Source organism: Ctenopharyngodon idella, chromosome 8 (genome assembly GCF_019924925.1).
Source record: "Ctenopharyngodon idella isolate HZGC_01 chromosome 8, HZGC01, whole genome shotgun sequence".
NCBI classification, from domain to species: Eukaryota; Metazoa; Chordata; class Actinopteri; order Cypriniformes; family Xenocyprididae; genus Ctenopharyngodon; species Ctenopharyngodon idella.
Genome location: NC_067227.1, coordinates 25,293,629 through 25,308,642, shown reverse-complemented (window position 1 = coordinate 25,308,642; position 15,014 = coordinate 25,293,629). Strand labels below are relative to the sequence as shown.

Genomic DNA, 15,014 nt, shown 5'->3' with positions numbered 1-15,014 from the left:
AAAGTGCAGTAAACGGTAAAACTATTTTTGGCTACAAACCAGTGTGTTTATGAGTAAGATAATAAATTGTATAATAACAAATACCAGTTTGCAACATAAAACACACATTTTTTGTGTGTGTGTGTGTGTGTGTTTTGCACAGGTAAAATAACTGAAAGCAGTTGACACCAGAAGCCTTGGGCATTCAAGTAGCCTTGCCCACTCTTACATTAAAAAAAAAAGGTGTTTAAACATCATATTTTGATAGGACATAATAATTTGAGATCAACTGCAGCTGCCCACTTTCTAAATAAAGTGCAAAAGGAAATCTGCACCACTGTAATAGTTCTACTGATATAAAGTTTTCCATATGCTGTTCAAAAACAAGCATCCAGTACTTCTGAAATGTCATTTCAATTAAACCAAATGCACAAAATGTTCTACCTTTGGTAATTTGATTTTGAAATGATCCTGTTTACAATACATTACAATCATGTTAAGCTAACTATAAATCATTTCATGCAGTGTTTCTCAATTGGCTCCAATTGGCTCCCGAAAAACAGTACTGTATATTTGTCAAGAATGAAAACAAGCACAACTACTAATTCATTTAAACTGCTAATTTACTTGAAGATGGCAAAGGAGGATTTATGTAGTCCTATTTTTTGTTTCCTGGAGGTGTCCAGGACCCTGGCTGGAATGTGTTGGCAGTGCTTACGGGGTCCTCACTGAATTCAGACTGCCCAAACTGTGTGGCAGAAGCATGACCTTTGACTTGAGTCTGAACAGGCTGGGCCACCAGACCTTCCTCATACTCTTTGGCCTGCAGAGCTTTATCCCTTTCCCCTGCCTCTCCAGCTTTGATTTTGATCTGCTCCCTGTAGCGTTCATTCTTTAGCAACTCCTATAGAGGACAACAGACATGTGTTAAAGTGATGGCTTCTTTACATCATTCTAGGGATAGAAATTGTCATTTTAAGATATAATAAAATAGAATGTAAAACATTTATTTATTCATTTATATTCTGTTTAGACATTACAAAATTACACAAAGAGTTCTGAGTGGCATTCTTGATATAATCTGAAATAATACCTCTATAGTAGGTGGCTGTTTTCGCCTGCCTCTGATCCAAGCTAAAAGAAACAGAAAAGACAAGAAATATTGATATGTTAAATAAAGAACTAAGCTAATAAATAATTTGATGATAACAAGATCTTATTATGGGCTTATGAAAAACATCATTACTGTGGCCAATTTTATATATATACAAACAGTTAAAGGGTTGGTTCACCCAAAAATGAAAATTCTGTCATTAATTACTCACCCTCATGTCGTTCCACACCCGGAAGACCTTGGACACAAATTAAGATATTTTTGATGAAATCCGGTGGCTCGCAATGTCACTGAACCTCTCAAGGTCCAGAAAGCTACTAAAGACATTTAAAACAGTTCACGTGACAACAGTGGTTCAACCTTAATGTTATGAAGTGACGAGAATACTTTTTATGCGCCAAAAAAACAAAACAAAATAACGACTTTTCAAGTCAAGTCAAGTCAAGTCACCTTTATTTATATAGCGCTTTTTACAATGTAGATTGTGTCAAAGCAGCTTCACACTGATAACTGGTACATTGTTTGGCTGCACAGCAGCTCTTAAAAGAATAGTGTCAATGCAGGCAGATCAAAGCACTGGTGAATATCAAATGTCAAGTCAAATGTCAAGTGTCCCCAACTAAGCAAGCCAAAGGCGACAGCGGCAAGGAACCCAAACTCCATCAGGTGACATCAGGTGGCAGACAAGTGGCAAGTTCAACAATATTTAGTGACGGCCAATTTCAAAACACTGCTTCATGAAGATTTTACGAATTTTTTGTTTCGATTCAGTGGTTCGGATCGCGTAAACAAAGCCTCATTTACTGAAATCACGTGACTTTGGCGCTCCGAACCACTGATTCGAAACAAAAGATTCGTAAAGCTTTGAAGCTTCATGAAGCAGTGTTTTGAAATCGCCCATCACTAGATATTGTTGAAAAGTCGTTATTTTTTTGGCGTACAGAGTGTATTCTCGTCTCTTTATAATATTAAGGTTGAACCACTGTAGTCACATGAACTGTTTTAAATTTGTTTTTAGTTCCTTTCTGGCTCTTGAGAGAGGAAGTACCATTGCTGGCAATGCAGGCCTCACTGAGTCACCGGATTTCATCAAAAATATCTTAATTTGTGTTTCCAAGATGAACGAAGGTCTCACTGGTGTAGAACGATGATGAGGGTGAGTAATTAATGACAGAATTTTCATTTTTGGGTGAACTAACCCTTTAATAATTTTCATTTAGACAGTTAATACAGAAACAGAATAGAATAGAAATAATATCTGAATAGAATTACTAGGTTGACATTATCATAAAAATATAATATTTGTTTTGTTTACAGTCAGGTTCATGACTGACTCTCTATTACCGTCCCATTCAGAAGGAATGCTTCCTTCCATGTACTCAAACTCTTTTGGATTTGCTGCTTCTACTAGGCGCCTTGACCGAATGACCTGTCCTGAAGAAGACAAGGAAGAATTGGGATGAGACCAATGTATTGGGTTTATTCAAACCACCAACAACACAACACAAACAGCAAAAAAGTTATCTATAACCAATGGCCCAGAAAAGAGGTTAAATGGATTTTGTACAGAATGGTTACAGTTCAAAATATATTAATTTGTTTAAAACTGTTTATTTAGAAAATACATTAATGATTCTCAATAACACTATTATCATTATTATATTATCATCTCTCCATTTAATTTTATCCTGACGTACTACCAACTAGAAGTGTAAAGGTGTGCATTCATATCTGATAACAAAAAACTTGTTAATTGGCTGTTACTCGGTTTAAAACATGTCAAGATTACTCGTCAAAGTCTTATGCATGACCTACCCGTCCATGACTTCTGCTCGGGTATGAAGTAATATTTATTTCCTAAATGATCTGTGCCGATATGTTCTTTTACTACTCCAAATGTTCTTCGCAAGAAAGAGGTTATACGGCTCATCACTATAAGTTTTTTGTGAAATGTCAATATGTTCTCTCTTACTGCACATGCATACGCATTCACTGTGCGTTGTAGCTTTACACAATAATTACATAGCATTAATGCTATCATGCGATTGGTCCTTGCGCCCGCTCTGGCCAATCAGAGTACGCGTTGTAGTACGTCACAACATGGCTGCCTCCTATCAAACAAAATGCACAACAAGCATATCTAAAAAGCTGAAATAGATCATATACTTTTAGTGTGCTGTACAGAATGAATTTGTTCAGATTTAAAACGCGGTTCTACATGTTAAATAATCGCCATTCAAAAGCTAGGGTTAAAGACTGTAAACGGACGTCTGATATAGTTAATTCACTCTGACAACATACCATACAATACATAAATAAACTTAAATAAAGCTTCAATGTCTTTACAACGATGCTGAGTTTTCTTTATGCCAGGCAGTCGGGGCTTGACGACCCAGTTCGACTGAGACGTGCAGAGTCCACACGAAGGTAATGTTTTTTTTTTTATTAATATTTGCGGGGTTACTTCTTGAAGATTTTTATTGGTTTTAATGATTTACAATTATAGCCAAGGGGTACATTAGTACAAAACAATAACAATAAATAACTAAATAAAAATCAAAAGACAGAAATAAACAAAGTTAAAAACATTAAAACTTTATAAAGTTCAAATAATGTTCAAACTTAACATTGTTTTTAGGTATTGTGTAATGCTATAATGTGTTAACCATAATTTGTTCATTTGCTACATTCTGTAGCATCATTAATGTAGAGAGGGGGGAATGTTGGCCTAGCAAACTGCATAATTTTTTGTCAGCATTTTGTTTTTGCTAAGATGTTTTGGAATTCATAACATGAATGTTATGTCAAATCAAATTTATCTAAAAAGTGGCACAACTTGCCTCACTCTTCCTTACTGCATCTTTAGGGTGCTGAGTCTGGAGTTGAACCACAACAGAGATGTGGATCGTGTTCATGCCAATGGAATTAACACCCTGGACATTGAGGTTATTGATGGAAGATAGTAAGTGTACTCCTCCCTCAAGAATACTGCAATCATAGAATTCACATTTCACTATTTCCTTGTGATGACCCCATATAGTAAACACAGTAATCACTGGCCTGTTTTGCATTCCAGTATGTTGTCAGGTGGATCTGATGGTGTAATCGTGATCTATGACTTGGAAAACAACAGCAAGAAGCTTAAATACTCTTGCAAAGTAATTTGCACAGTAGGCAGGTCAGTATGGCTCCCTTCTGCCTTCACAGTGATCCAGTGACCACTAGATGGCAGTATGATATTTTCTGATTTTAATATGGATTGTCAGGTTGTGACTTTGTTTTCTGTGAAGGTCCAGTCGGCATGTGCATAAATTCAGTGTTGAAACAGTGCAGTGGTACCCGCATGACACAGGTATGTTTGTGTCCAGCTCATTTGACAAAACCATGAAAGTTTGGGACACAGAAACTCTGAAGGTGCGTGAACGTCCTCCAACCAACATCACATTTCTCATAATGATTACTCATTTATTTTTTTCTCTTCTTTTTGGGTTAAGTGATTATTATAATATTTATAAATAGTTATATATATTATTAAATTTTATACACATACATATATACATATATACACAGTATCTCACAGAAGTGAGTACACCCCTCACATTTTTGTAAATATTTTATTATATCTTTTCATGTGACAACACTGAAGAAATTACACTTTGCTACAATGTAAAGTAGTGAGTGTACAGCTTGAATAACAGTGTAAATTTGCTGTCCCCTCAAAATAACTCAACACACAGCCATTAATGTCTAAACCGCTGGCCACAAAAGTGAGTACACCCCTAAGTGAAAATGTTCAAATTGGGCCCAAAGTGTCAATATTTTGTGTGGCCACCATTATTTTCCAGCACTGCCTTAACCCTCTTGGACATGGAGTTCACCAGAGCTTCACAGGTTGCCACTGGAGTCCTCTTCCACTCCTCCATGATGACAGCACAAAGCTGGTGGATGTTAGAGACCTTGCACTTCTCCAATAGGGTTTAGGTCTGGAGACATGCTTGGCCAGTCCATCACATTTACCCTCAGCTTCTTTAGCAAGGCAGTGGTCGTCTTGGAGGTGTGTTTGGGGTCGTTATCATGTTGGAATACTGTCCTGCGGCCCAGTCTCTGAAGGGAGGGGATCATGCTCTGCTTCAGTATGTCACAGTACATGTTGGCATTCATGGTTCCCTCAATGAACTGTAGCTCCCCAGTGCCGGCAGCACTCATGCAGCCCCAGACCATGACACTCCCACCACCATGCTTGACTGTAGGCAAGACACACTTGTCTTTGTACTCCTCACCTGGTTGCCGGCACACACGCTTGACACCATCTGAACCAAATAAGTTTATCTTGGTCTCATCAGACCACAAGACATGGTTCCAGTAATCCATGTCCTTAGTCTGCTTGTCTTCAGCAAACTGTTTGCGGGCTTTCTTGTGCATCATCTTTAGAAGAGGCTTTCCTCTGGGACGACAGCCATGCAGACCAATTTGATGCGTGTGCGGCGTATGGTCTGAGCACTGACAGGCTGACCCCCCACCCCTTCAACCTCTGCAGCAATGCTGGCAGCACTCATACGTCTATTTCCCAAACACAACCTCTGGATATGACGCTGAGCACGTGCACTCAACTTCTTTGGTCGACCATGGCGAGGCCTGTTCTGAGTGAAACCTGTCCTGTTAAACCACTGTATGGTCTTGGCCACCGTGCTGCAGCTCAGTTTCAGGGTCTTAGCAATCTTCTTATAGCCTACGCCATCTTTATGTAGAGCAACAATTCCTTTTTTTCAGATCCTCAGAGAGTTCTTTGCCATGAGGTGCCATGTTGAACTTCCAGTGACCAGTATGAGAGAGTGAGAGCGATAACACCAAATTTAACACACCTGCTCCCCATTCACACCTGAGACCTTATAACACTAACGAGTCACATGACACCGGGGAGAGAAAATGGCTAATTGGGCCCAATTTGGACATTTTCACTTGGGACATTTTCACATACTCACTTTTGTGGCCAGCGGTTTAGACATTAATGGCTGTGTGTTGAGTTATTTTGAGGGGACAGCAAATTTACACTGTTATACAAGCTGTATGTTCACTACTTTACATTGTAGCAAAGTGTCATTTCTTCAGTGTTGTCACATGAAAAGATATAATAAAATATTTACAAAAATGTAAGGGCTGTACTCACTTCTGTAAGATACTGTATATACAGTCAAACCAAAATTTATTCAGACATCTTGAACATTTCATTTATTATTACAGTTTATTCACTATAGTTTAAAAAATGATAATAAAATATGACAAGATCTCAGAGTTAAACTGTGTCAGAAAAAATAATCTTAATTATGTCAGATAACACTTAAGCGAAACATGGTCAGGTCAAAGTGTTTGAATAATTTTTTGAATGGAAAAGGACTGGGCCAAGAAAACTTTCAAAATATGTGAAGTTTTATATATATATATATATATAGCTAGCACTTCTGGTCTGCTAACTGTATTTCAGTAGCTCTGTACACTGCACAATGACAATAAAGTTGAGTCAAATCAAATCTCATCTAAAGTATACATGACCACCTGCTTTTACTCAGTCCACAAACAAAGTTCCCATAGTTTTTTCACAAATGCAATAAGCAAACTATTTAACAACTCACAGCCGTAAGTCATTATGGAACTACCATTCTGCTCAAATACTCGCTCTTCTGTGGTGTCAAATGTCCCTTATCAGTTGGCCCTGCATCTGGTATTTGCATTGTAACTGACGCACAAGAATGGTGCTCAAGCAACATTCATTGCTTTCCAATTGCTCCCTTAACTACATCTAACATGGGCGTATATTTGTGTGTTTTCTTAAAATCTTAATCTTTACAATAGGCTCTATTTATTGATTGATTGTTTGATTGATTGATTGATTGATTGATTGTGTTTTGTTCAGCCAGCTGAGGAGTTCCAGTTCGATGGTAATGTCTACTGTCATCACATGTCACCTATAGCCAGGAAGCACAGTCTTGTAGCAGGTGTGTTCTCTGATCAAACCAAACCTTCCGTATGTGGCTGTTCTTTTACACTTCTGAGCACTCTTTGATGTTGTTCTTTTGTGCCTTTATTTTAATCAGCAATTAATAAGTTCTTAAAATGTTTTAGATAAATGCACATATCTGCTCTAGAATATACTTTTGGTTAAAGTGGAAGAATTTGAAGGATCTTAACAATTAACATTATCGCTCAATGGGTAGACGGTGAAACATTTCCTTCTTTACATCATATGAGAGGTGAGGAATCCAGGCACTTATCGCCGAATCAGGTCCAACAGGTTATGAACACCTCAATGTCCCTTTGTCTCGGTCTCTACTTTCTTTCACACTTTCTTTCTTTTTTTTTTTCTTTTTTTTTTACAATGAGCTCATAATTAATTTTCTGCCCTCATACATACTTTTATATCACACGTGATCAGTTTTTCATTGTCTACACTGAATTATCTTTTCAGAGTAAATAGTTGCAAGATAAATTACATCAAGTGTGACATCAAGGCTTTTACAGAATTGTTCAACCATGTCCAACTTTATGCAAGTCAACAATTATTCATCTTGGTTGTTTGAGATCTCTTCTGTTTGATGAATGGTTCACATCAGGCAAACATAAAGCTCAAAATTTCTAATAAGTTTTTATAAGGCCAGGCAGTTCTGACTAACACTTCTAATTTTGTCTCAGTGTGAGTCTCACTGGACTGCAGGTTTGATAACAGTAACTGGAGATCATTAAATCATATATTTGATAATGCTTTATTATATTTGTAGACTATATTTGTCTCTTTATTCCGTTCACATACGTTTTCCTGCAGCTGTATAATCAGAAGCATCTTAAAGATCACATTCCATATATTTCCAAAAGCTTATCATTTGTATTCCAGTTCATAAATCGTGTGTTTAATGTGTTTTGCCCTTTACACATGGACTCTAAACTCCTACAACAACAGTGTGTCATAGCTGTTGTGTTATTCTTCTCACTCAGCTCTATTGTACTCTGTGTTGGCAGTTGGTACCAAAGACCCTAAAGTGCAGCTTTGTGATCTGAAGTCTGGGTCGCGCATCCACATCCTACAGGGTGAGTAATGCCTGTTGTTTCTGAATGGAGACAGCGCTGGTGGAAGGATTTTGTACTCCTTTAAAAGCCAAAAACTAAACTAAAATATTTTGAACAAATATGGGTTATTGAATCCTGACCATGTTGGCAGTTATTTTGCCTCAGAATTTCCCCACCTTTTTCTGGTCATCTCAGATACCACAATGTAATATTAAACATTTACACTACCATTCAAAGTTTGGGTTGGTAAGATTTTTTTATTACAATTTAAAATAACTGTTTTCTATTTTACATTAACATGTAATTTATTACTGTGATGTCAAAGCTGAATTTTCAGCATCATTACTCCAGGCTTCAGTGTCACATGATCCTTCAGAAATCATTCTAATTGCTGATTTGATGCGCAAAAAAAAAAAAAAAAAATTATTATCAATGTTGAACACATTCTGCTTAATATTTTTGAGGAAACCATGATATTTTTGTAGCATTATAAATGTCTTTACTGCCATTTTTATTAATTTAATGCATCCTTGCTGAATAAAAGTATTTAAAAACAAATCTTACTGAACCTAAACTTTTGAATGTTAGTGTTTATTAACTTTCAGAGTTAGTTAGTGTCAGTTATAATGAAACAAGGTTTCCATGGCAGGTCACAGGGGCGAGATCCTCTCAGTGAGATGGTCTCCACGATATGAGCACATCCTGGCCACCGCCAGGTAAGCACTTCCACGTCTGCACAAATGCTAATGCACTTACCTTTCCTTTGCTGAGGAGTACCATAACAAGAAACAGCCACATGCTGTGTTATTTGATGCTGTTTTTTTTTTTTTTTCATCCGTTGTGGATTCTTTAGTCATTTGAAGCCCTTATATATTTTAGTTGTTCTATATTCAACTCGTATGCAGTTTTAAATTCATAATTATTTTCAGTCTTCTCAATAGATTCAGCGCTCACCTGCTATTTGCGTAATGTGAGTGAATGAGAGGGAGCTAATTAGCCAGTGGGGACTTTTAACACAGTCCTTCCAGCCTGGAAAACAATTAAGAATATAGAGCGAAGTGTTTTACAAAATCTATTTTACTAGTAAACTGCAGAAAACTAGATCAAAATCTGATCCAAGAATCTCTAGAAGTTCCATGAAAAATAAAAAGATTGTTGGAAGAAATCCAGGCATTTTGGCATCTATTTTTTTCTTACCAAATCGCAATTCCCAAATGAGATTGCTAAAGATTGCCAATTTAAGAAGGCCATAGGAATGATAAATAATGTTTGCATTACTTGAACAAAGGGATCTTACTGGTTTAAAGGCCAGTTCTAAATCTGACCTGACCATCTATAAGAGATTTATTTTTGTTCATCTCGCATTAATGCTAGTAACTCTTGTGCAATGGATTTCTCTGTCAGCACTGACAGTAGGGTCCTCGTCTGGGATGTGAGAAGAGCCTCGGGGAGTCTTTTTACTTTGGACCAGCACAATGGGGACAAATCCAAGGCCTCATCTGAAGCAGGTGAAATCACACTTAGCAAGTTTCATCAAGTCTCATGAGGATAATTGTGATTTAATCTTTACACTAAACTCTTTAGAAAATTTACTGCAATTTGTTGTAATCAGTTACATTTGAACTGAAAAACATTACTGAAAATATTTATTTATCATGTGCATTCTATAATATGCATTTATGCATGACAGAATATTGCTTCTTAAAGAGTGTATAATAAGCAAAATTTTGTGGTAAGTTCAAATTTTATATTAAGTTCTTCAGAGATATCAGTTGCCATAGCACTGAGTGCAGAAAGTGGAAATGAATGTGAGCAATAATCCCTGTGTTTAAAAGATGCTGACAGCTCATATCGCTGCAACAGACAAGAGCCATTTTTATATACTTTACAAACTTGTCTGTAATCCCCCTTGTTATACTTACAATTTATATATATATATATATATATATATATACATACACACATACATACACTTGCATAAAATAGAATGGGACCACTTGTAGAATCTGTGAAAATGTGAATAATTTTAACAAAATAAGAGAGATCATACAAAATGCATGTTATTTTTTATTTAGTACTGTCCTGTGTAAGATATTTTACATAAATGATGTTTACATATAGTCCACAAGACAAAAAAAGAGCTGAATTTATTAAAATCACCTCATTCAAAAGTTTATGAACCATTGATTCTTAATACTGTGTGTGGTTACCTGGATGATCTACGACTGTTTTTATGTTTTGTGATGTTTGTTCATGAGTCCCTTGTTTGTCCTGAACAGTTAAACTGAGCTCTTAAACAGTTAAACTGTCCAGGTCCTGCAGATTCTTCAGTTTTCCAGCAGTTTTTGCATATTTGTACCCTTTCCAGCAATGACTGTATGATTTTGAGATCCATCTTTTCACACTGAAACAATTTTTTTTGTCTTGTGGACTATATGTAAACATCATTTATGTAAAATATCTTACTCAGGACAGTACTAAATAACAAATAACATGCATTTTGTATGATCTCTCTTATATTGTTAAAATTATTCACATTTTCAGATTCTGGTTCCCATACTTTTTCATGTAAACGTGTGTGTATATATATATATATATATATATATATATATATATATATATATATATATATATATATATATATACAATTAATGTACTGTAAAATATATAATACAATACAAAAATATATTTATTATTAATGGTATTGTATAATATTAAATTTAATGTTGTAATATAAAATGTAACAATATTTAATATAAAATTATGCTTATCTTCCAGTGAACACAGCACACAATGGGCGAGCAAATGGGTTGTGCTTCACAGCTGACGGACTTCATCTCCTCACTACTGGAACAGATGATCGTATGCGCCTGTGGAATAGTGCCACAGGGGAAAACACATTAGTGAGTAGCAGTTACGGCTGTTTGAAGACTTCACACTAACTTATTACCTAATACCTGTTTTGTAAATAACAATGTCAAAAATTATATTTTGAGCCTATGTTCATGCAGCAGAAGTAATCAGGGGCCATTCACACAGAACGCGTTTTTCATTCCATTGCTCTACTTTTCCATTGTTTTAGAATGTGAACATTCTAGACAGATGTCTTTAACTTTTGCTCTTGCGTCTAGTGCATGACAGCTTTATAAAAATGTGTCACTTAAGTTAAAATAAGTTAAACAGTTAAAAGGTAAAAAAAAACAACCCACATTTCTAGACCTTGCGCTTTTTTCGTTCTACTGACCTGCATATCGCCTTTTTAACAGCAAAAACATGTTCTGCGTGAACCAGCCAGAACCACAGTGATAATGAGTGATAAAGAGTTTGTTATTCCACTAGCAGCTGAGATAGAATGCTGCCAGACTTCTTAGTTGAGTATAAGATACGATCATTTGACGTCACTGTTTTTTTAACACCTTTGTTAGTGACAAGAAATATGTTCTTTAAAAATGGTTGATACATATTTTTTTTATCTGCTAAATTGTCCAGTTGTTAATTTCACAGATATCTTTAGATCATTTTAATCCATTGAACTGCTTAATTTACATCAACAGGTGAATTATGGGAAAGTCGTGAATGAGAGCCGCAAAGGCCTTAAGTTTACCGTATCGAGGGGCTGCAGTCCGGAGTTTGTGTTTGTGCCGTGTGGCACTTCGGTAGCAGTGTACGGGCTTCACTCGGGAGAGCTGATCACTATGTTGAGAGGACATTATAATAATGTAGACTGCTGTGAGTTCCACCCAGATTATCAGGTAATGTTGTTCTTGATTACTTGCTTAGTGAATGAGTCTTTACTAATCAGACAATGAATTGTAGCTATGCCATGAAGTAAAAACAGTGTTCTCGCAATCATTTAATGAGATTTGTATTGACTCATAGACTCATTTGTACATCATTAGGAGCTGTACAGTGGAGGTAAAGACTGTAACATCCTGGCCTGGGTCCCAGTGCTAAGACAGCCTGACATTGAGGATGAAGAAACCAACTCTAAACGGGTAAACTTTTGTGACATTTTTTAATATATATATATAAAACAAATTCTTTGACTTAAAAGATTAGGTTGGTTCAATTAATGGTGCGCTTTAACGACTACTACAATATGCCGTGGATCAGGTGTTTTTATCTTTACAGATCTGCAGGTTTGAACTAGGTGGGGCAGAAAGGGAATCTAAATTTTTGCTCACGTAAACACATTTTTTTACCTTGCTCATGTCCCCCAGCCATTAGATAAGATGAGATAACCTGACAAACACTATGCCCATTATGGCATATATTGAGATGCGGCTGCTGTCTGTCTTTGTGTACGTGAGATGTACATGTTAGCTTGAGTTGCGCATCTTGATGGCTTGTAGTTTATCAGGCGCTGAGTTTAACAACCTGCTCTACCAGTTATACTGGCAAAAAAATCTGGCACACATTTAAATAATTGCATTGAGCATCACTGGTACACACTTAGCTATTAGCGATTACATGGTTTAGTTATATAATTTTTATTTTTAGCAGTGTATTTGGATAAGATTTATATTTTTAGCATTATGTCACCAAAAATAATTTGAAAAAAATCTAGGTTTTTATTTTGCAAGAATAACTGGAAATTATCGGCTTTAACTCCATGACAGCTACAAAATTCATAAACATTTGCTAGCAAAAATGCAAAACATACATACAAAACGGTTACCACACAATACAAATATTAAATCCAAAAATATGTATCAATGCAACTTTCATGAAGTAAACTTTCACTAAAAGCCTTCCTTCCGCCGGAAAAAATAGTCCCTGACCGTGAACAGCAACAGAAGTTACATTATTAGGCCATTAGATGGCGCCAAAAACTGTCTTTATGAGTGTGTCAGTCAGTAGCAAAGACTTTTACATTGAAAAGACTGAATTGTTGTGAACACGGAACAAGACGCAACTGACAAATGCTTTGACTAGCGCTGTCAGTCACGGGAAAACCCCTTAACTGTTAAAAGGACAAGATAATACATCGGACATTTAAACAGATTTTTTATTATGAACATAGGACTGACCTGAAGAAAAAATACTAAATCTGAATGGAGGTAATAAACTCAAGGACAGGAACTAACCGTTTTATAAATATATATATATATATATATATATATATATATATATATATATATATATATATCAATCAGACTATCACAAGTCTTTCTTTCTAATTCGTGACAACCTTGATGTACTTAAGTAAGGTTGGTGACTGGTTTTTAAATCAGAAATACATCACAGAAAACCAAATATTTGAAAGGAATTTAATCACGTTCAAACAGTTCTCTTGTCCCCATGTTGAGAGAAATAAAGTGCAGAGGTGTTGTGTGTCTCACTTTATTAACCAATGTCTTTGCTGCCGACCTTCAATGATCTAATTCAACCATACTAATGAGCAAAATTTACCTTCGATTAGATTTAGAAATAAGAGTGTTGAACTTTCTTCTCCTGTATCCTGTTCTTCTTTAATCCAGAATGGCAGCACAGCTGAAAGATTTGTTTGAGCTGCGCCCTCTACTGTGCAGGCATAAATGTGCATTTCCTTCAGCCTGAGGCTTATTCATTTCACTTTTGTTGTGAAAGGGCCTTTACATTAACCAAAAATAGAACTTTTTTGTTGTTATTCAAAAACAAACAAACAGCCCAGGTGAGAAAAAGTAACGCGAAAGTAATGTAACGCATTATTTTTCATAAAAGTAACTAAGTAGCGCATTTAGTTACTTTTTTAGGGAGTAACGCAATATTGTAATATAATACTTTTAAAAGTAACTTCCCCAATGTTCTTATTGTTGTGCCCTGGCTGTATCTAACAGTAATCAAACATCACTGAATCATGTAGGCTTAAATTCGGTATGAAACGGAAGTTGTAACTGTCTTTTCTTCCTCATTGTGACGTATATCCTAGTGAAATGGATTCTCGAACAAGAAAATATGTAGGGCGGGACTTGATTTTTTCCATCCTAGGTTTGCTATTGCTGTGATCTCATGTGAGTTTGCCCACACTTGTTCCGGTGAACACGTCATCAGAGAAGAGCAGAGATGCCCCTGCAGGAGGGAAGGGACAATATTTTGATTAAAGATTATGAGAACATATGAATTTTTAAAAAAACTATTGATGTCCTCAGATAGTTCATTTATAATATGTACCGCAGTATTCCATAAAAAAACAAGAATTGTCCATTTTGATTTCATGGTGACTTTCATAATGATCAGATGTTTCACAATATTTTGGATGCATATTTTCACAGGGTGGAACACAAGCTGCAGTCAATCCTGCTTTTGCAGACGCCTGGAGCAGCGACGAAGACTGACAAAGCAAGGAACCCAGCAACCTGTTTTTTATTATCCAGATAAACCACTACATACATTCCTTGAGATGTCAAAGTGCTCTTACAATATACAGTTGCATACTGCATCAATGGATGCATATAAAGTCACTGTACATGGGTGTCAAGTATTTCCATTGGTTGTCACCTGCTCATTTGCCTGTGGATTTTAAGTTTTACATTGTCTTGTGCTTGTCTTGAGCTTTACTGTAGGATTTGCCTTTCACCTTGATGTGAACTAGTTCTCATATCATTAGAGCCAGTGTTTTCGTGTAAAAATTATGCTTTATGATTATGCTAAACATATTTGTTTTTACTTTTGTTGGATGATCAATGAACAGTTAATTTTTTGTTTTGTATTCTTTATTTTTGCGTGTTTATTAATTAAACAATGAATGCAGTAAGATAAAAGATTCATGCTGACTCTATATCATTTTTTCTGTGACATTTTATAAATAATTTTTGTGGCATTATTAATTGTCATAATTATTTGATGCTATACTTTTGTCCTTATTAATTTCTCTATTAGA

At 35.9% G+C, this 15,014-nt stretch overlaps 2 protein-coding genes across 2 annotated transcripts; one reads left to right on the top strand and one right to left on the bottom strand.

The window, feature by feature from the left end:
• Positions 1–584: 584 nt before the first annotated feature.
• ndufaf2 (NADH:ubiquinone oxidoreductase complex assembly factor 2) lies at positions 585–3,128 on the bottom strand. Its single transcript, XM_051902423.1, has 4 exons — positions 2,909–3,128; positions 2,438–2,527; positions 1,073–1,113; positions 585–883 (listed from the first exon to the last, which is right to left on the bottom strand). Exons 1-4 carry the CDS (start codon positions 3,120–3,122, stop codon positions 638–640), a joined length of 591 nt encoding a protein of 196 aa, XP_051758383.1. The 5' UTR covers positions 3,123–3,128; the 3' UTR covers positions 585–637.
• Positions 3,129–3,193: 65 nt separating this feature from the next.
• ercc8 (excision repair cross-complementation group 8) lies at positions 3,194–14,895 on the top strand. The gene is made up of 12 exons (XM_051902418.1): positions 3,194–3,520; positions 3,960–4,055; positions 4,170–4,271; positions 4,384–4,507; positions 7,005–7,086; positions 8,105–8,173; positions 8,802–8,868; positions 9,557–9,660; positions 10,931–11,055; positions 11,707–11,904; positions 12,052–12,147; positions 14,407–14,895. Exons 1-12 carry the CDS (start codon positions 3,444–3,446, stop codon positions 14,467–14,469), a joined length of 1,203 nt encoding a protein of 400 aa, XP_051758378.1. The 5' UTR covers positions 3,194–3,443; the 3' UTR covers positions 14,470–14,895.
• Positions 14,896–15,014: the final 119 nt, after the last annotated feature.

Bases quoted from the DNA above. Each gene is read 5' to 3' on its own strand.
- ercc8 (XM_051902418.1), top strand. From the start codon at position 3,444: ATGCTGAGTTTTCTTTATGCCAGGCAGTCGGGGCTTGACGACCCAGTT. The intron at 9,661-10,930 runs GTGAAATCACAC...CTTATCTTCCAG, and splicing joins CAAGGCCTCATCTGAAGCAG to TGAACACAGCACACAATGGG. The intron at 11,905-12,051 runs GTAATGTTGTTC...GTACATCATTAG, and splicing joins AGTTCCACCCAGATTATCAG to GAGCTGTACAGTGGAGGTAA.
- ndufaf2 (XM_051902423.1), bottom strand. From the start codon at position 3,122: ATGCTATGTAATTATTGTGTAAAGCTACAACGCACAGTGAATGCGTAT. The intron at 2,528-2,908 runs GTAGGTCATGCA...TGTCTTCTTCAG, and splicing joins CGAGCAGAAGTCATGGACGG to GACAGGTCATTCGGTCAAGG. The intron at 884-1,072 runs GTATTATTTCAG...TGTCCTCTATAG, and splicing joins AACAGCCACCTACTATAGAG to GAGTTGCTAAAGAATGAACG.